The sequence below is a fragment of the Anopheles ziemanni genome, chromosome 2 (genome assembly GCF_943734765.1).
Source record: "Anopheles ziemanni chromosome 2, idAnoZiCoDA_A2_x.2, whole genome shotgun sequence".
Taxonomy (NCBI): Eukaryota; Metazoa; Arthropoda; class Insecta; order Diptera; family Culicidae; genus Anopheles; species Anopheles ziemanni.
This window is the reverse complement of record NC_080705.1, coordinates 27,811,670-27,833,637: the sequence shown is the minus strand read 5'-3', so window position 1 is coordinate 27,833,637 and position 21,968 is coordinate 27,811,670. Positions and strand designations below refer to the sequence as shown.

General features: G+C 44.3%; 1 protein-coding gene and 1 pseudogene across 1 annotated transcript in view; one reads left to right on the top strand and one right to left on the bottom strand.

Moving 5' to 3' along the window:
- The window catches only part of LOC131295000 (aryl hydrocarbon receptor nuclear translocator homolog), a 198,439-nt gene that overhangs the window by 80,025 nt on the left and 96,446 nt on the right, over positions 1-21,968 (bottom strand). The window contains exon 4 of the mRNA XM_058323059.1: positions 3,492-3,572. Coding sequence (XP_058179042.1) covers positions 3,492-3,572 — 81 coding nt within the window. The remainder of the gene's footprint in view (positions 1-3,491; positions 3,573-21,968) is intronic.
- Positions 4,830-21,968, top strand: part of LOC131282813 (angiotensin-converting enzyme-like) — a 35,072-nt pseudogene continuing 17,933 nt past the window's right edge.

The following is a 21,968-nucleotide window of genomic DNA, read 5'->3' as shown; positions in this document are numbered from 1 at the left end:
TTGATTTTGTTTTGTGCGTATGTCGAAATATGGAAACACTTTTACGAAGCGCGTGCTAAAGTGCAGCAGGACTCAGGCATCGCCCTGTCCATCGGCGAGCGTGGAAAAGCTCAATTCACACGACAATTTTCGCGGACAAAAATGAGCAGGTCACTAGCACACCGATTGGATGTTGCTTAAAACAGGCCCAAGAGGAGACCGAGTCGCCTTAGTTGATTCTTGAATTCTTTTTCTTTGACGTGTGTTTATGCTTTTGAAAATCTGCCCGGGACGCGTGCGAGCGTGCGAATGGTTCGTGATTTTGTAAAGTTAAAGCGCGTAACCTGCCAAAGTCACGCAAAAGGTATTGCACGCACGGAGCAACATCTCCGTACACACTCTTTTCGGCGTTTGCTCTGCCCCCGTCGGCCATCCGTAGGGATAGAGGGAGAAAGAGAGGGAGAGAGCCAATGGGGAAGGTTATCTTCTCCGCAATGGACCACCAACTTCTTCGGAGGTGTCCTGACCAGCACCAACGTTTACACAGTGTGTGCCTCTACCACGATGTGATTGCAATTGATTCTTGACCGACGGCACGCGCGATATTCGGCAAGCAAGCGTGTGCGTTTTTTACGAAACGAAACGAAACACACAAAAAAAACACAACCCAAACAGAACGATCCTTTCCATTTCACCCATCTCTATCCTGCCTTGGAGTGCGCGCGCACACGCCGAGGACCGATCGTGAATTCAAATAAATCGACCATCCGCACGTGACCGCACCGGAGCAGGCGGCACCGGCCGTGCCAATCAATGGACGTGATAGTGGCGTCATCGGGGCAGGAGGCCACTGTCCCGCCTTCCGTGGTCGCTGGCAGAAGGGTAATTTAACCTCTCGTTCTCGTCTCGTGACGCAACCACGAAATTAACATCGGGGTTGTAGCGCCACCCTTCCCGACACTTCGCCCCGAGAACGTGCAGTTCATTGAATGAAGATTGTTAATGAATGAAATGCACACGTGTTCGGAGCATAGGGCAATCAACGCGCTTCAATCTTGCGCTCGATGATGATTGGGAATTGAAATCAAGGGCGTACGCAAATAAAATTCACGCAATTAATAATTAATAGTTAATTTAAAATTTCAAAACGGATTTCCAAAACATTTTTCAAAAAACAAAAAATGAATTTGTTAAAAAACATGCAATTGTGATCGATAGCTAATCATCCGCGACACCGCGTGCAGGTTTCTGTTCTTTTCCTGCAAGTTTAGTTATTCTTATGCCCCACACCGCAAGATGTTTTGTCCGCATCGTCACTGCCCGTCAGCAACGTTTAATACTTGCCGGGTATCGTTTATTGATTGATTTTAAATTAAATGCCATTTGCAGCGGTGCGGTGATTTTTTTCCCCACCTTCGACCATCGACCGTTCAATCACTGCCAAACGGTACGGAACGTTGGCAGGTTTCCGGAAGGGGAAAGGAAGCATCTTTGAGTCGAACCAGCCTGGAGAGAAGCGAAAGAATCGATCGTCGATGTATGATATTGGCCGGCAAAAGTTGCGACTGTGTCGCTGTCGTACCGAATCCCCGAAGGGTTGAAGCAACCGTACCGTAAGCCCCAGCGCAAGTAATAACGTTGCCGTTGCCGCAACACAGGCGCACACCATCCCTCCTCCCTAGGGCCCTTGAAGCGATAGGCGAATGTGCGGTAGCAGCGGCGAGAAAAAAACACACAGCATAAGAACAAATGTAAACATTATTGAGAAATAAAATCAAACGACACGGACACTTATTGGAAACGCCGCGCCATCCCGGAACGGTTTTGCGGTGGCACTTTTGCTCGCTTCTCCGATCCTCGAGGGCAGGGAAGCGGGCGTGCGGATCGCGTTTTGAGCCTGGTCGGAGATGTTGGGAAGATGGAGGAAAATTAAACCCTTTCGACGACGGAACGACGGTTCGATGACTCCCTGTCAATTGGGATGGTTTTTCGATTTCCTTGTATTTTTTTTTGTGCCACTTCTTACTTTCCAACCAACGCCGCTTAAGACTCCCGTGTTTGTGTCGCAACAGAGAAGTTGTGATTTGTTCTTCGTATAGTTTTGCTCGTTTTTTTTATTATTTGTTTGTACACTGGCAGCAGCACTTCTCATCTCACTGTCACGAGAGGGAAGCTGCCGGGAGCGCTATCGGTTCGAAGAACGGCGAAGAAAGGCGAATGCAATTTTCTGCATCGCACAACCCCCAGGGGGGAGAAGGGCGCCCCGAGGCGTGTAACGCGATTCGGTCGTATTTGTTTTTTTTGTCCCGCGGTTGCGCGCGCGCACGGTTTATGTTTTGTGTCATGTTGCTTGCGGGTCAACGCGTTTCTTTTTTGACAGATTTTTTTTCCATCCCGCCCTTCCCCTGGTGGATGTTCCATCTGCCACTGCTGCAACATACTTTCCCGATGCCGTTTCCCGGGTGGGAGAAGGGGAGGGGGGGGGGGGGGGAGAGGGAAAGGAACCAACGAGGCAAACCATAAAGTGCATTCCTTCGATAATGTCAACGGCACGCCACATCAGTAATGTCCGGTAGCAGCCCAGGACCATTCTGACCCGCCGAGGGTATTTGGCTGGAGGGGGGAGCAAAGGACAGCGCGGGCACATAATGATCGCAAAGGTCGTTATAATCATTAGTGAGTGTTGCGCGCATCGATCGAGCACGGCTTGGCGACAAACGCCTGGACGGGTGAAAAACAAAAATCCCGCCGCCGGATTCATTTCATCTTCATCGCCACTCGGTGGACATTTGGCGGTGGAAAATTCGTGGTTCGCTCCACGGAAAGGGCGCATGCAAGGGTGCATTCGTACGACAAACGTATGAGGCACGGGGGGAGGGGTTGGCGGTACGCCGCAACGATGGCAGCAAAATGATTGGGTATTATTATGTGCGATTTATTGGAAATTTAATGATCTTCACAAAAATGAACCAAAGTTACCCCCTGGACGATGAAAACGATGAAACGATGAAAATAAGATAACGGAAAAGAAAGACAAAAAAAAGGAACAACCAAACCAATGGAATCCTCGCACAAAAAGTGATTTTAATGACCGGTTTAACGACGTTTTATCTGAGGTTCCGGCGAGGGGTAAAGGGTCCGGGTCGCACGGAAGAGAAAAAATTGACAACGAAATTGAGCCACCACGCAACGAAAGACAAGTGAAGAAGTAAAACTAAAACGAAAAAGCGACGGAAGATGCAGGACATTTCTTCACTGGTAAATTGTTGTACACGCAATTTGCTCAACCGTTAGCGAAACGGTAGACTAAGATAGATTGTGAAAAACGAAGGTGGAGCAAAAGTGTGGATGGGAAATGGAGGGAAACATATTTGTTCAATCTTTCGTTTCGCCGTGCTGATGAATTGTAATGCCGGTGTGTATGTGTGGGCAATTACAATATAATCGCAGTGGGATGCTGCTGCTGATGGAGGTTTGGGGTAAGGAAGGGGGAAAATCTGATCGGAACTAACCTGGCGAAGCGCTCCTTGTCCTGCACGTTGTCCTCGTCCATTCTGTTGTATTTGTTACCACTGGATGTATCCTCATCAGACCTGGGAGGGGAGGGAAAAGATAAAATTATTAGAATTTTTTTTCTAAAATTATTGTTTTTAATTTGAATATCCTCGCTGATTAGTATTACAAACAAAACTGGAGGAGCGCTATCTGAAAACAAGTTTATTCAAACTCAAACATGTGTAATATTTATAACATGATTTTTAAAAACTAATACGATTTCTAAATTGTAAAACTAATATGTAAGGAAAAATTTCATCCAAAACATTACGTTTAGAACTTCGTTTGACGGCACTCAACTGTATAGATTGTAATTACGATCGTCATAAAACAATTTCTAAAATGCGTCTTTTTTATGAATCTGGACGTCTGCTGTATCTGGTTTTGTAGAAGTCTGCTGCGGCTCCAGCTTGGTCGACAGGTTCTCTCGGCATGAACCCTTTGAGTTGAAAACTTGTTCTAAATTTATTGAGTACTAGCTTGACGCCCCGGCGTTGCTCGGTGACGAAGGGATTGAGAAAAGAAATATGGTTTTACTCTTTACTTGAAAGTTTGAATTAATTTATTAGTTACAATAACGGCAAATTTAAATGTATGAAATTTCATGAATTTCCCCGTGATGTATAAACCTTAGGGTAACTATGTTGGATACACCTTGACATTTGTTTACATGCTTGTTTTGTTAGTGTTAGTAAAACTGAGTTTAAATTGTAAAATTTAGATAATTTTATCAAAAAATAGCGATCAAGCAAACCTTCAACAACATCTGCAGTACTTAAACTTAATGTGTGAAAAGTTTCAGAAGCGACTGTATTGGTCGAGTTTTTAGTGTACACAGAACTCCATACATAAAAAAAAGCTAAAATATGTAGTAGATAAATGAACTCTTGCCACTACCCTTCCGAGCTCAGTAAGTGGCCAGGATTCAGATAGATGGCCCAGACATAAAGATCACCACTGGAAGATGCACATCATTCACATTGGAAAAAAGTGGTAGAGATTACTTATGACATTGCTTGTGATTCACAAACCCAATACCATTCCAATTCAACACTTTCTAATATACATAATTTCAAATTTTGGTTGAGAACGGTACAACCATGATTGCTCTCAAGGGGGCATCATTCTTGTTGTTAATCGTAATGTGTGTAGGAGTCTCAATTAATTCAGTTTATCAGCGCTCATATGATGAAGGAAACATAACAGCCTATGAAAACCATGTTAGGCTATCACTTGAAACGATGGAAAAGCGATATGAGCAGGCACTAGCACCACAAAAAAGTTTGAGTTGGGAAATGGCGTTTGGCAAGGAAGAAAACTTCACGGCCTTAATCAATGCTACAAACGAGTTTGAGAAAATTGTTAAGGTACTGCGAGTGTTAAGGTCACCGACATTTTCATTAAATTGTATGCATTTCTTTTCCAGTCAACGGCTCTGGAGATGCGGCAGATCATAACAGATCGTTTGGAGAGTTCAGATTTGAAGCGTCGTATACGTAACCTTTCGAAATTGGGCTATGACGTACTACCAGACGACGAACAATTTGTTTTAAATCACGCAATAGCCTACATGACTAGTAGCTTTGCGAATATCCAGCTGCGTCATTACGACAATCAATCTAAGTGTGATATTTCGCTCGAACCGGAGCTGACGGAAATCTTTGCTAACAATCGGGACCCAGAGGAGCTAAAGTATTACTGGGAAAAATGGTATAATGAGGTAGGGACAACGGCCCGCGAACCGTTTAAGAAGTATGTCGAATTGCATAGGAAGGCCGCTGTGCTGAACAGTAAGTCGGAAAGTTCACGAGGACCACGTTCATATTGCTAAAACTTACTTCCGTTTTAACTTAGATTTTACTTCCGGTGCTGAAGTATGGCTGAGTGAGTATGAGGATAGTACTATCGAGCAGCAAGTTGACGAAATTATGAATCAAATTAGACCACTCTATGAGCAGCTGCATGCGTACGTTCGTTACAAGCTGCGACAAAAGTATGGCGACAAGGTGGTCTCCCCTACCGGGCCGATTCCAATGCATCTGCTCGGCGATCTGTGGGCCCAAGCATGGGACAATGTATGTAATACCAGAAGAATTTCGAGGATTTGTGATGAAATCGTTTCTCATTTGTTTAATTAAAGATAGCAGACTTCACAACCCCTTTCCCACACAAACAACTTTTCGACGTTACCGACGAGATGATCCGCCAGGGATACACTCCGCTGAAAATGTTCCAGATGGGAGATGACTTTTTCGTTTCCCTGAACATGACAAGGCTGCCACAGTAATGTTACGGCACTACGATATGTAACAAAAGATTTTTCATTTATTCTTAAATTTTTATAGATCCTTTTGGGAGAAGAGCATTCTGGAAAAGCCCACCGATGTACAGAATATCTGTACTCCCTTTGCATGGAATTCCTACAAGACCGATGACGTACGCATTAAACAATGCACCCGTGTGACGATGGATCAGCTGTTTGTCGCTCACCACGAGCTGGGCCACACTCAATATTTCCTGCAGTACCAACACCAGCCGGTCGAGTATCGTCAGGGTGCAAACCCAGGCTTTCACGAGGCCGTCGAGGATGTTATCGCCCTATCGGTATCGACACCAAAGCACTTGAAAAAAGCAGGCCTCCTGAAGGACTACGATGACGACGAACAGGCCAAGATTAACCAGTACTACCGCTCTGCATTAACGAAACTTGTGTTCATACCGTTCGCCTACACGTTGGACAAATATCGTTGGGGTGTCTTCCGGGGTGAGATCAAACCGACGGAGTACAACTGTAGATTCTGGCAACTGCGTTTGCAATACTCTGGCATCGAGCCACCGGTTGTGCGCACGGAAGAGGACTTCGATCCAGCGGCCAAGTATCACATTGCAGCTGATGTGGAATATCTTCGCTATTTCGTATCCTATATCATTCAGTTCCAGTTTCATCAAGCTGCTTGTACGTTGGCGGGAGAGTACGTAAAAGGAGACTCGGAGAAGACACTGAACAACTGCGACATTTACCAAAGTACCGCTGCTGGAAACAAATTAAAGTATGTTTTGATTAAGATAAACCCTATTTGCATTATGCGACTCTATTCCATCTTGTTCATTTTGGTGAGCGGAAAATGAGTGCGGATGCCTTGATGGAATATTACGATCCGTTGTATAAATGGTTGCTACAAGAGAATGAACGTTTGGGAGTTCACGTTGGCTGGACAAATTCAGAGAGTAAGTTTTTGCTTTAGTTTTTGCACAGCTACATGAGTTCCTGATTAAATTCTTCGTTTGTAGAATGTGTTCCTGATGGTGGTGATGACTCTGGATTGAACTCTATCACTTTATGCATAATTTCAATCGTTTGTTTTTGCGTCGTTGCCGTTTTAGTTTTGGCATGGGTTAAAGTTGCCCCCATAGCGCAACTGCCATGCCCATAGCGCAGCGGTAGCGCGAGGAAACACCACGCCACAGGGTGTGGGATCGAATCTAGAGTCTGGTACCTCCCGGTATTACGAACTCCTGACCACCGATCTATAATATAGCGTCTTTCGGTCACCGAAAACTCTCTTATGAGGGAAAGGCCTTGTCTCAGTTAGGGATATCTTTCCACAAAAAAAAAAAAAACAGTTGCGCTCAATAGCAATGGTTCCTTTATACATCTAAACAAATATATATCATTTTAGATTATATATAATTTATATTTTATTAGATTTGGAACTAGATTTGAAGGTGCTCAAGTATATAAATTGTAAAACAATTTCTAAAATGTGTCTTTTTGAAGAAATTTCCGAAACATTAGCTCTGCTTGTATATAGGGGCATTTTACCTTCCTGGCAGGAGAGTACATAAAGAGAGACCCGGAGAAGAGATTGAACAACTGCGACATTTGCCAAAGAACCACTGCTGGAAACAAATTAAAGTATGTTTTGATTAAGATACATCCTATCGGTAAAACCGTTGGGATTCGAACCCACGCCGTCGTGGTGGTGAGACCCGGGGCTCATGGGCCGATTAAAACACAATTAGCTTTCAATGAAAAAGATTATGCAAAACATAAAATTTCAAAGTGAGCACTTTATCGTGTCATTGGCTTTTTGGATACATGTTTTTATTATTTTTTTCTCAAGATTAACATCTTTTTGATTTCGCAAACTCATAAGTGAATCTTGTAAGGAAAATGTAAAACAAGATACAAAAAATATTTGCAGTGTATTTAGTTGGATTAAGAAAAACATATTGAGCGGAAAAAATTGAGGCGGGCACTTTTCCATGCAGTTCACTGAATATGTTTTCAACGAACGATTTACAAATTTAACAGTATTATTTTTTTAAAGTCGTTCAGGCCAACACCGTTGTAGAGCCATATATGTGACTATGTGAAAGCCGTTCATTAACAAATAAAACTCAGGAATAATCTGTAACGTTCATATTTTACCAGAAGATCGCTGGTGTATAGGTGAGTGTGTTCCTCGAACACATGTTTTGACACTGTGACAAGGTTTTCTAACGCCAAATTCATCACGACGCACGATGTTGTTAGTTTTCTCGTCAGGACACGCAACACTAACTAGAAAAAAATCATGACGCCACCCAAACAACGGAAACGAAAAAAAAATAGAACATAGGAAAGCCTGCCCTGTACAAGATTAAACTACCCACCCACCCCCCCCCCCCCCCACCCCCTTGCCTCCTTAACTAAACGAAACGCACCAAAAACGCACCGCCTTCCGCTGGTGGCGCCAAAAACAAAAAAAAACAAGACCCTCACTCACGTGCAGAGCAAATCCGTAAGGACGTAAATGGGTGGCAAACTGATGGCGGCACGCGACACTAGAAATTATGATGCTTATTTTTCCTTTTTTTCTTTACTTCTCTCCCTCCTTCTCCCTCTCCCTTTTCAAGTTTGTCTCCGGTCGATGACGCAGCGTAGCCTGGAGCAGCAGGCAGCAGAGGTACCCTTTCGGCAAGCCTCCAGATACCCGGCATCGGCAGCCCGATGAGTTGTTGGTCGATTGGTCTAGACACGCATAACAACGAGCATGCACAATCGCCGGTGCTACTTCTGACGGTCACGGTAACACACAAACACACACACACGCACACCACAGGTGTGTCTTGGGGAAGGCGGAAAACTAAGGAAATATTCAGTGATGATTGACTGCCTAGCGGGATGTCTCACCTAAGTTAGGTGAGGATTTCTGCAAGGTTTCGACGCAAGGCCGAACATTAAAATAATGATCGAATTTATCCAACAGCTTGAATAAATGCCGTCATCCAAAGCATAAAATGTAATACTACTGTATTTATTTGAAAACAACCCGGTTAGGGTGCAAAGTACAATGAGTCACTAGTTTAAACCTTGGAACCAAAAACAGCAGTATTGCATACGCCGATAACCCGTTAGGAAACCTGTCGAACCTCAGCTGCACTTTGCCAACGATGGCGCATCCTACTTTCCCCTGGCTGCGTCATCTGGTCCGCGGGTCCACGACCGAGGCGGTGGCCGGTAACCCCAAAAGCAGTACCGCAACCGACACCCGACTTTGGCAAATCAATGTCCGGCGCCAAGCAACCGGAATCCCTGGCAGAGGCCTCGCGCCGTGAACGTTTGGGTGCTGCCCAAAAAAGGGAAGCCACTCCGGATATGGCGTTCGTGGTCGGCGCGACACTGTGCCATCGGGCGACTACCAGAGGCGACGACGCTGCTTATTAGGGCTCATCGTATTAATTATGAAAAATGCGCGTCCTATCGAGCGGCTTGACAGAAAAGTCCTCCGGTTCCGAGAAATAGGAACCAGTATCAAATGGCTTGCAGGAACTCTTACTTTTTTCTTTGCTGTAATTTATCGTGCCATTTTGAGTAGTATTTTTGTCTTTCTACCTTACACCACCGCTCTGGAGTGCTCTTACGCAAAACGACATCACACCCGCCGAAGAAGAACCAGGCGTGCGCGCGCGCGCTCGTTCGCCTTTTTGACGGTCAAGCGTCAGCAGTTATGCGCTTTGCGGCGAGACGAAAGAAATAAATGTGCTAATTTAATGAGCGAAAATGCGCCACCGAAAAAAAAACAGCAAGTCCACGGTCTGCGGACGGGTCAAACGGAACGAAGGAGGGCCAACGAAAGTAAACGCGTCCAAGTCCCGAGACTGAACTGACCCGACGGAGAAGGATGTAAGCCATTCTTGTGCACGCAGCGGAACGGTAAGCAAAGATAGCTCGGAAGGATGTGGGCTTACAAACAACCGAAGAAAGGACTCAAAAAATAAAACCCTACAACCTACAATCAAAAGTTAGTTGCATGGAAGAAATTCAAACAAACAACAAAAAAGCTGCCAACATAAACATAAAACAAACTGAATTAATGACGACAGTACACCACAGCGTAAACGTAATTAATCATTTCACCGACGGATCTGGCGGCACATGGCCGAAAAGGCCGGTTCTGTTTTCGGTGTCGTAAAATTTGGCAGTAAAACATGCTTCCCACAGAGGCCACGAGGCGCTTGTGTTGAATTTTAAGAACACTTGTGACGTTTTTTGCGGCAGAATGATCCGTTTCGACATTCGTACATCGGTAACGAAGAGGTACATTTCGGGAGATACATTATTATTACCCGTGTTGCAAGTTATTGAGTGCGGGCATCCCTCTGCATCCACCGCGGAGATAGTTTCTAACGGTTGTGTCTATTACGTGACCATCGTCGTGGAGTAACATTTCAACACCATGCGTAAATCAATTGGGTTTTTTTTTCATTTTTCCCCCGTCTGGTGAGAAGCATTTCAAATTGCATCGATTATGTTGTGCGCTTGACCCAGGGGACCCTAAGGACATTTCTATTTCCCCGCTTGTTCCCGTGATCACCGTGACGCACCGAGTTAAGGGACTAGGGGTGTGGAAAAAAATGCACAACAACAACTGACACATATTGAAGAAGAGTGGAACGGATGGTACGCCACATTCGCCGTTATGGTCGTCGTCCCACGTCAGACACGACGGAGGTAGAGCAATTTCAATTAATTACATCTGCTTTTCCGATGGCTTGGTTTTGCCCTTCGGTTGATTGTATTCTGGCTGGCGATGGGGATGAGGTAAATTAATTTCGACAGTCCAGTAGAGCAAAAACACCGGTAGAGAACAACCGTCTGCTGCGTGGTGTTTGTAGCACATGGTATTTTTCTGGAGGATTGAAAACTTTCCAATGAATATCAACATATTCCAGAAGGATATAGACGGAAAATTTTAAAATAATTTGACTTCAAAATAGCATTGAATTTTTGTAAATTATTCATCACTTTTGAGTGACTTCGCTTTACTCCTTTTCTGTTTTTCTCTACTTCATATCTTATTGACACACATTTTCCTCGAATAATAGAATTAGGACGAAGCAAGGGGAAACAGAAACCTATCGATGTATGAAAGGTTCCATTGGCAGGTTCAATGAAGCGGTGCACGCTTTCCACGGACGAAAACACACACACACACACATACACACCGGGGGGGAAAACGGAAGGAAACTAATCGATGGAACCGAACTGAACCGAAACCCGCGGCGGGGCGGTAAAGAAAAGGACGGCAGGCCGCGGCTCGCGGGCAATTTGTGGGTAATTGAAAGCGATGATGAACGAGGCACACCACCGGGGGTGGCGAGGGGAGGGTGAGTTTTTCTAATTAATGTTCGGCGGCGGCAACGACGGCTTCCACGTTTCAACCCCTTCATTTATGTTTGTAGTCTTTGAGACCTCCATTAGCTCCGGTATGCCTCAGCCCGGTCGGTTCCTTTCTCTCGCTCTTATCAGTGATCAATAGGAGGTCCTTCAACCTTGAACCACCAACACTCTACTACCAACGCCCTTCCCCCTTGGGAGCACCGGTCTCTACCGCCTCTGTACACCGCATAAACAAATCGAGTGGCAATGAGCTTCAATGAAACTGTTAATTAAAATGTCCAAAACTCCGGTTGGGGAAGAGTGGTGGCTTTTGAAGTTCGGTTCGTCCCCTCGAGCGTCGGGTCGTCTGTGAGTGTGTTTTTTCATTCCTTGTTTTGCTGCAGGTTTTTCGACAAGGTACCAGAGTACCATGTCGGACTGGTATGCTGATTCTAGCGCGATTCTAAAATAATAAACCGAGGTGGCGTTGGTGCTCGGAAACTCGGTGGCAAGGTGAGGCTCGATTTCCCATTTTCTACCTCGCACTCGGGTACAATTAACCAATTAATTGCTGCGGGCATCAGGGACGCGGGCTCTCCCCACTAACGTCACCGAGCCACCAACAATTGTACTTGAAGAAGCGCACAATACACCCAATCAACTACACTCCTTTTGGAGTCCCTTCTGCAACTTGAACAAATCATTCAATCAAACCAACCTCAAAAGACCCCGCAAAAAGACACCGTTCATTATTTAATTTACATTGAACAACGGTGTCTCGCCCGATGTGGGATGCGCATGATGGCGTTAGGCATGAAGTGAGTTCCATAATGGCCGACGCGAGGCAAATAAGGCCAGAAATGACCCGTTAGCCATAGCGTCCCCTTCCGAAAACCGTACAAAACCGGAAGTGCAACTGCAGTTGGTACGATCGGTCGAAGTTGGTCAGCGAGTCGTCATCGTCCCGATGACACCCATTTCTGTCGCTAACCAGAGATGATGATGACGAAAGACGGCCCAGTGTGGTGAGTGACGCGCTTGGGTGAGAACTTGTCCGTGAGCTAGATACGATTGGATAGAACAGTGACGCACGAACTAATCGCATCTAATTGGGACGGAATAAAAAACATACGACAAAACAAAAAAAAACCCCTAGGAAAACATCACCCGAGGTGGGCTCTCCCCGGGATGATAGGTTTATTTTTCGCACGAAATGAGATTTGCACTCGGTGACAAATGGCGCGCACGCCAACGATGCCGTCATGACCTTCGTGGACTGGGCAGCGTGACGTCAAATGGCGTTTAATTGCTGATCAGTGACGAAAGGGAAATCATTTCATGGGAATTGCCCACGGTGTGTCGTTAATCCAACGGTATAGTTATCTTTTTGCTGAAGTTACCTCAACACTTTTTGAGGTAAGTAAGTTACTTAAAGGGACCTCAACTTGGTAAAACAACCGTTACGGTCGCTGGTGGGATTTTTTTTTGTCGCCGAAAAACTCCCCTAACTGACATTGTAACGCATATACGCGGCGTTCTATCTAATTGACAGTTTTCCTGCGTCCATTTCATCTGGTCGAAGCCGACATTCCGACTTTTCACCGGTGAATATTTGGCTGCGAAAACAATGCCATTGGAAAACTGTTTGCTGTGCTTTTTTGCTCTCTGCCGGGGCTGCGATTACGCAATTATGCCTCCCGATCGGTTCTCGATGCGCTTCAGTGCGCCACAGTGAAACGAAACGGCGGCAGCATAAAACACCGCCGCCATCAGAGGGCCCTGAAGGAAGGAAGGAAGGACACCGTCAAAGAAAGGCCGGACAGCGGCGGGGCAATGGCTCGCTGACATCAAAAATCGATCACGCACCACCGAAAGGGACACATACACACCACACACATACACCAACGCCAACTGGTGTCCAGATCCGCCCATCAGCCTGGGCGGAGGGCACATCAGTCAGCATTAACCGGCGGAATGATACTTTCACATTCCTTCTTCCACAAATGACACAAGCCAGTGGAGCGGGGGAGGGGGGCGGAAAAATTGAAGCACTGAGATGATGGTGATGGCAATTATGTTTCGTGTTTAATATTTCACCGCTTGCCGGTTCTTGGCGTTTTTTCTTCTTTTTTTTATGGAGCGAGGGTGAGAAGTAACAAAAAAAAAAAGCAAACCCCCATTCCTCCACCTCCGAGAGCGAGGACAATGAACGGAGGAAAAATTTCAAGTGGACCGGGAAAACTTTAGCTCTTGGTAGCATATCTCGGTCTCTCTCTCTCTCTCTCTCTTTCTCTCGCATGGATGGATGTTTTATTATCAACATCGCACAGAATGCCACCATTCAGGTTTTGGCTCCGGCAAGCAATTCGACATTCGGTTCGGTTTCGGTTCGGAACCGATAATTCAAAGGCCGGTGTGCCGCCGACACCGGTTGGGCTTGCGGTTGTTGGGCTGCGCGCCACAACGCGCCACGGATCGGGTCCTGAATTCGAAATGAATCCTTGCGATCCTCGTTGCACGGGAAAGGAAGGGAGAAGGAGAAGAAGCCGGGTACAAAGGCAGGCGCAAAAGGCGCAAACCAACCGCAAACCTCACCACCGCTAACTGTAAACCGTCCACTTGGGCCTGCGCCATGTGCGTGGTCACTTTGAATAGGAAAAATATGTGTTCTTCCGCTTCGGCACAATATCCGAATGCCGCGTGTCGCCAGGGAGAGGGGGGAGGTGACAGGAAGACAGGCTGGTGATGATGAATCTTGGCGGCTTCACTTGCCGCATGGCAGAAAATTACCCTCCACGATGGCGTTTACCCCGTTTGGGGGATATTTTTTAGTTCGCTTCGCTCCCTCTCACATCGATTTTCCCTCGAAAAGATCACGATCGGATGGTGGCAGTTTTTCCGCCCCCCACTTTCCCACCATTCTCGAGTCGGCCGGATCGAATGCGGAGTTATTTTCGGTGGCGACCGTTTCCAGTGGCTGAGCACAACACCAGCGCATCCAATGCCCGGTGGTTGGTTGGCTGGTTGGCAATAAAGCGATGCGTATACTGTACGTGTCTTTATTCGTAAACATCGTTCGAGAGTCCGAGCGAAGATTTCTCCGGAATGGACTTCCCCGTTTCCGGGGCGGGTGTTGCCGATTTCAAGCGCAGTTGGCGCAAGTCCTGTTGCCAAACAGTGTACGCTTCGTTTGGTTGCAACGCATTCAGCAGATGCCCGGTGCAATGCAATACTACCGTAAAAGTACCGTAAGGCGGAAGTTATTTTCATCTCTAACTACATATTGATTAAATGCAGGGGACTAAGAGGATATAAAACACAAGAATGAGAATTCTTAAATTTTAAAATACTTCTAATACTTCTTAGAGAGATAGACATTTTATCGAACTACTAAAACATACGCTCCGCCATTATTCCATGCCAACTAAAAAGATGTTGTTATTTTGGTCTTGATTATAGTTTCTCCATTCCTTCGACCAAATTGGACAATTTAGCTACGATTTAAATCGCGCCACAATACCGCCGAACACATCTTTTTGATGTTTGGTTCCGCATGGAAGCTACAGCTTTGACAAAATGTCAACCGAAAAACATGTCAAAAAACATCCAACCAACCACAAATAATAACACACCGCCAGCAATGATTGAATGTGGCCGTTTTTTTTCTTCTCCTTTCTGCCATCGATACAGGCTGGAACAAAAAAAAAAAAAAATGCGCCTTAGAGAAGACGGGTACCGAGGGCGACGCAGACGACGACGTTGAGATTTGTTTTGCCGCTTTTTGCGCCATGCTGCCATGCTCTACCGCAATCTTCCTCGTGTCACTTGCCACGATGCGGATGATGGCGATGACAGGCACGTTCTCATTTGTCATCCGAAACAATGAGGTCAAACACGTTCTGGACGGCTGCCTGTTGTCCTCCGCGCGTACGGTGGAACCGGGCGTACCAAAAACTCGAAGGCAAGTTTGGATCCAGTGAGTTTTAGGTTGTCTTGCCTTCACTTTTCAGATTTGTCGGACACTCCTACCACGAACCTCCCGAATGGATGACAAACATCTCGCTGTCCGGTGCAAATGTTCCACACAAAAAGTTTGATTCAAGAACGAAGAAACGAAGGTAAAGAGAAACCAGACTCTTCTACTTCCCCATAACCAATGGTACATGAATCAGCTGACAAACGGTGTCCAAAGTTTAGATGTTAACAATCTCTACGTAACTCTCTTTGTCACACTGTTGTTTCTCACTGTTGTCGTTGCTTTGTATTTGATTTCTATCAGGAGATTTATCTAACAGCGATGTTACACCAAAATGTACCTCACTTTTTCCTCCTCCTGTTGGAAGTGTCATTAGCAGATTGGCATCGGTACCTCGAACAAGACTTTGATGCTGTAACTCTGCGTTGTAACATTCATGGTTCGCTGAGAATTACGAATTGCACAATGTACCGAATCCCATAAAGTTAGTTCTTGTACAAATGTGCAAAAACGAATCGACATTAAAAGAAAAATATATACATTATAAATGAGATAAAAAAGTTCCCGGATCTCGTCTACGCAAGGCCCTACTAAACCGTGTAACGGTAAGAGGTTCACACTGGCCCTCAAAACTGCTGCCTCCACGAATAACTTCGAAGCAGATGCCAATAAATGCGTCAGATTCATTTATAATGAAAATAACCGTTAACAAATCACAAATTGGTTTATTATGCGCATTTGGCGGAAATTTATTATCATTACCGGTGCGCTGTGGTTTGCTTCGTCGCCCGTTGGTCACAGAAAACGAAACAAAGTGCAACCGCAGAGGCCCTCGAGTTTCAAACGAGCGCGGGATGCAATCCGGTAGTGCAGTGGAAGCTGACCGGGCGGGCGTGATATCATTGGCCATGATGATGAGTATGTCATTGCCGGGGTCCAATTCTGGAAGGTGATGTTGTTTTGTTTCCTTTTGTTCGCTTCTTTATGCCCTTTCGGATAAGCCGGTCGAGGAGGTTCGCCGTCGAAGCTGTCCGACCCGCGGTTTGCTGCGCCGTCATTTGTAATTTGTAATTTTGTGCAATTTTTGTAAATGCATAATCGATCGCAATTGCCGTTCGCGTCGGTTCAGCCGGGGACGCGGGTCGGTCAGAAAGTAGCGAAATGATGATCACCCATGACGTTTATTCCGATACGAATGATGTGGAAAACAAGCGGGGAGTTTTGCGTCTTTATTGTTTGCACCGACATCACTCCTCTCCCAGTTGATCTTACATCCGGAACATGTGTGTGTTTTGATTCACCTTCATAAGGTTCCTCGCGAGGTACTGTGTTTATTAGGCAACCAATAGCATGTGGAAAACTTAGAATGCATTATCGTTGGAGATATACGACAACATCGGAAAAAATCGCTTTCAATACGAAACGCGAAAATAAAGATCTCACAAAATACTGATGCAATAATGTATGATGTATGAAAGAAACAACAAAATATAACAAAAAAACAATTTTATTTATCCTTCTCACGATCGTACATATCGGTGCAATTCATTGCGTTTCGAGTGCACTGGCTTCCCGTATTGCGAAGTTGGTACGATGTTGGTAATCTTCCAAAGCTACAATCTAATGGATTGTAAGACATGTCTAGAGTTGTAAGGTTGATCGACACTGACTGCATATCCAAGCTTTCGATGCAGTTTGAGTTCAGATCGATGTAGAAATCGCGATTAGGAGCGTATGGAAGTTCAATTTGCTTTATCTTGTTCATAGCAAGATCTAGATAAACCAAATTTCCCGGCAATGTACTTGCGTTCAGCGTGACGGATACTAACTGGTTTCGTGCTAAGCTTAGTGTGTGGAGATTGCGGGCGTTTCTGAATTTCCACATCTCATCGTTTTGCAACTGGTTCTCGTTTGCTATGAAAAACGATACATTTGAGAATGTGGTCTCCGTACAGGTAGGCAATTGCTTCAATCGGTTGTATTCCACTTCAAAGCTATAAATATTAGGAATCGTCCATCGACAACAGTCTAGCTTTGCAATGCGGTTGTGGGATAAGTAGAGCATTTTCAACCCAGCGACGCATAAGGATCCAGACAACACACTGATTTGATTGTGGGAAAGATCGAGAATGCTCAGTGCCGGCATTGCGTTGAACAGATCCGTGTTGATGCTTTGGAGTTTGTTGTTCTGCAGAAAAACTTCACCTAACACTAAATATTGCTCCGGCTCGGTTCGATAGTACAATCCACTGATCTGATTATTGCTCAGGTCCAAGAACCTCAGCTTTGTTAGCCTACCGATGAGGTCCAGGTTAACGGATCGTACTTTTGATACATTTATCGTAAGGCGTTCCAGTTCCTTTAATGTAGCTATCGAACGAGGTAGTTGCTCGAGTTGGCTGACAACGATGGTTAATGTATTAAGCGTACTGTTGGCCCCAAAAGAAATTGAAGTCAGAAACGTAAGCTGAAGTGTCGCAATCTGTATACTGCTATTATCTTTAAGCTGAAAGCTACGTATTACAGACTTGGTAATTTTCAAAGATTCAACAGAAGAGTTGCGATTCACATTATCCTCCAAAAGCGCAGTATTCAAGGATGAGGCTTTCAGATTTACAAGAGTCACAGAAGGATGACGTTCCGGAATGTGACGCAATAGGGATGTGCCTTCCACTTCTGGCTGCCAGTCCCAAATTGTGCACACGATGAATTCATCACATTGAAAATTGACAGGAGCAATCTGTTGCACTTGCACCAGCAACAATAGAGCACTGATAATAAAAAAGAAAACAAAACTATACAGAACCGTCTCGGGCGTTTTTGTCACCATATTTTTACCTTCCACAAAGAGCTGTTAGTTTGTTCAGCATATCTGCTGTTTTTCGTCTGCTTTTTAAAATGGATGCTCTTAGACTGTCTCCGTAACCGGATTGTTTTTTAACGTACAGTGTAATTTCGGTTAACATCAATACGAATTTTTGGTAGTAGTTAATGAGCTATTTATTGTTAAATTGCGCTGCCATCTAGTAATAACGTAAATGGTGTAGTTAAGTGCACATGCCCAATATCAGGTTAGACACATTAACGAGAAGGAAGTTCATGGAAGGTTCTAATCTAATTCATGCTTAAGCGAATACTACATTATCATGACATGTTGCGAAATTGGCTAGTGACATTAAGTATAATTTAGTCAGTATGTCAAGACTGTTCGAGAATGCTTAAACCAGTTTCCGAAACAAGCTCAATTTTATTTATCCTTCTCACGGTCGTACATATTAGTGCAATTGATTGCGCTTCGAGTGCACTGGCTTCGCGTATTGTGAAGTTGGTACGATGTTGGTAATCTTCCAAAGCTACAATCTAATGGATTATAAGACATATCTAGAGTTGTAAGGTTGGTCGACACTGACTGGATATCCAAGCTTTCGATGCAGTTTGAGTTCAGATTGAGCTGGAAATTGCGGGTAGGAGCGTATGGAAGTTCAATTTGCTTTATCTTGTTGCTAGCAAGATCCAGGTAAACCAAATTTTGCGGCAATGTACTTGCGTTCAACGTGACTGATGCTAGCTGGTTTCGTTCTAAGTGTAGCATGTAGAGATTGCGGGCGTTTCTGAATTTCCACATCTCATCGTTTTGCAGGTGGTTGTCGTTTGAAATGTGGTCTCCGTACAAGCAGGCAATTGTTTCAATCGGTTGTATTCCACTTCAAAGCTAAAGATGTTAGGAATCCTCCACCGACAACAGTCTAGCTTTGCTATGCGGTTGTGGGATAAGTTAAGCGTTTTTAATCCAGTGACGCATAAGGATCCAGAGAGCACACTGATTTGATTGTACGAAAGATCCAGGAAACTCAGTGCTGGCATTGCGTTGAACAGATCCGTGTTGAGGCTTTGGAGTTTGTTGTTCTGCAGATAAACTTCGAATAACTCTGGGTAAAGCTCCTGCTCTGTTCGATAGTACAATCCACTGATCTGATTATTGCTCAGGTCCAAGTACCTCAGCTTTGTTAGCCTACCGACAACGTCCAGGTTAACGGATCGTATTTTTGATAATCTAAACGTTAGGCGTTCCAGTTTCGTTAATGTAGCTATCGAACGAGGTAGTTGCTCGAGTTGGCTGACAACGATGGTTAATGTATTAAGAATACTGTTGGCCTCAAAAGAAATTGATCTCAGAAACGTACGATGAAGTGTCAAAATCTCTATACCGCTGTTATCTTTAAGCTGGAAGCTGCGTATTCCAGACTTGGTAATTTTCAAAGATTCAACAGAAGAGTTGCGATTTACGTTGTCCTCCAAAAGTGCAGTATTAAAAGATGAAACTAGCAGATTTACAAGAGTCACAGAAGGATAACGCTCCGGAATGTAACGCAATAAGAATGTGCCTTCCATTTTTGGCTTCCAGTCCCAAATTGTGCACTCGATGAATTCATCACACTGAAATTTGAAAGGAGCAATTTGTTGCACTTGCACCAGCAACAATAGAGCACTGATAATAAAAAAGAAAACAAAACTATACAGAACCGTTTTCGACGTTTTTGTAACTATATTTTTACCTTCCACAAAGAACTGTTAGTTTGTTCTGCATACCTTCCGGTTTTCGTCTACTTTTTAGAATGGATGGTTTTAGACTGTCTCCGTAACCGAATTGTTTTTTAACATAATTTGGTCAACTTCAATACGTGTCATTTTGGTCAACTTCAATACGGAGTTTTTGTTGTTGTTAATGAGTTATTGATTGATGAATTGCCCGCGCTGATAACTTGTAACAGTATAAATTGACGTAGTTAAGTCTACATGCGCAATATCAGGCTAGACACATTAAGGTGATGGAATTTCATGGAATGTTCTAATCTTTGTCATGCTTAAGCGTATACTACATTATCATGACATGTTGCGAAATTGGCTAGTGACATTAAGTATAATTTAGTCAGAATGTTAAGACTGTTCGAGAATACTAAAAAACACAGTTTTATTTATCTTAGTCACGATCGTACATTTTGGTGCAATTGATTGCGCGTCGAGTGCACTGGCTTCCCGTATTGTGAAGATGGTACGATGTTGCTAGTCTCCCAAAGCTACAATCTAAAGGATTATTGGACATATCTAGATTTGTAAGGTTGGTCGACACTGACTGCATATCCAAGCTTTCGATGCAGTTTGAGTTCAGATCGATGTAGAAATCGCGATTAGGAGCGTATGGAAGTTCAATTTGCTTTATCTTGTTGCTAGCAAGATCCAGGTAAACCAAATTTTGCGGCAATGTACTTGCGTTCAACGTAACGGATACCAACTGGTTTCGTTCTAAGTGTAGCATGTAGAGATTGCGGGCGTTTCTGAATTTCCACATCTCATCGTTTTGCAACTGGTTGTCGTTTGCTATGAAAAAATATACGTTTGCAAGTACAGTCTCCGTACAGGTAGGCAATTGTTTCAAACGGTTGTATCGTACATTAAAGCTGAAGATGTTAGGAATCGTCCATCGACAACAGTCTAGCTTTGCAATGCGGTTGTGGGATAAGTTGAGCGTTTTCAACCCAGCGACGCATAAGGATCCGGACAACACACTGATTTGATTGTGGGAAAGATCGAGAAAGCTCAGTGCCGGCATTGCGTTGAACAGATCCGTGTTGATGCTTTGGAGCTTGTTGTTCTGCAGATAAACTTCACCTAACACTAAATATTGCTCCGGCTCGGTTCGATAGTACAATCCACTGATCTGATTGTTGCTCAGGTCCAGGAACCTCAACTTTGTTAGCCTACCGACAACGTCCAGGTTAACGGATCGTACTTTTGATACATTTATCGTAAGGCGTTCCAGTTCCTTTAAAGTAGCTATCGAACGGGGTAGCTGCTCGAGTTGGCTGACAACGATGGTTAGTGTATGAAGAGTACTGTTGGCCCCGAAAGTAACTGATCTCAGAAACGTACGGTGAAGTTTCAAAATCTGTATACTGCTGTTATCTTTAAGCTGGAAGCCACGTATTATAGACTTGGTAATTTTCAAAGATCCAACAGAAGAGTTGCGATTCACATTATCCTCCAAAAGCGCAGTATTCAAGGATGAAGCTAGCAGATTTACAAGAACCACACAAGTATGACGTTCCGGAATGTGACGCAATAGGAATGTGCCTTCCACTTTTGGCTGCCAGTCCCAAATAGTACACACGATGAATTTGTCACACTGAAATTTGAAAGAAGCAATTTGTTGCACTTGCACCAGCAACAATAGAGCACTGATAATAAAAAAGAAAACCAAACTATACAGAACCGTCTCGGACGTTTTTGTAGCTTTATTTTTACCTTCCACAAAGAGCTGTTAGTTTGTTCTGCATACCTTCCGGTTTTCGTCTACTTTTTAGAATGGATGGTTTTAGACTGTCTCCGTAATCGAACTGTTTTTTAACGTACAGTGTCATTTAGGTTAACATCAATACGGATTTTTTGTTGTTGTTAATGAGTTATTGATTGTTGAATTGCCCGTGACGCTAACTTGTAACAATATAAATTGATGTAGTTAAGTCCACATGCTCAATAACAGGCTAGACACATTAAGGTGATGGAAGTTCATGGAATGTTCTAATATATGTCATACTTAAACGTATACTAAATGTTCATGACATGTTGCGAAATTGGCTAATGATATTAAGTACAATATAGCAAGTGTGGCAAGGCTGTTCGAGAATACTTAAACCGGGTTCCAAAAAAAAAAACACAGTTTTATTTATCTTAGTCACGATCGTACATTTTGGTGCAATTGCTGGCGCGTCGAGTGCACTGGCTTCCCGTATTGTGAAGATGGTAAGATGTTGC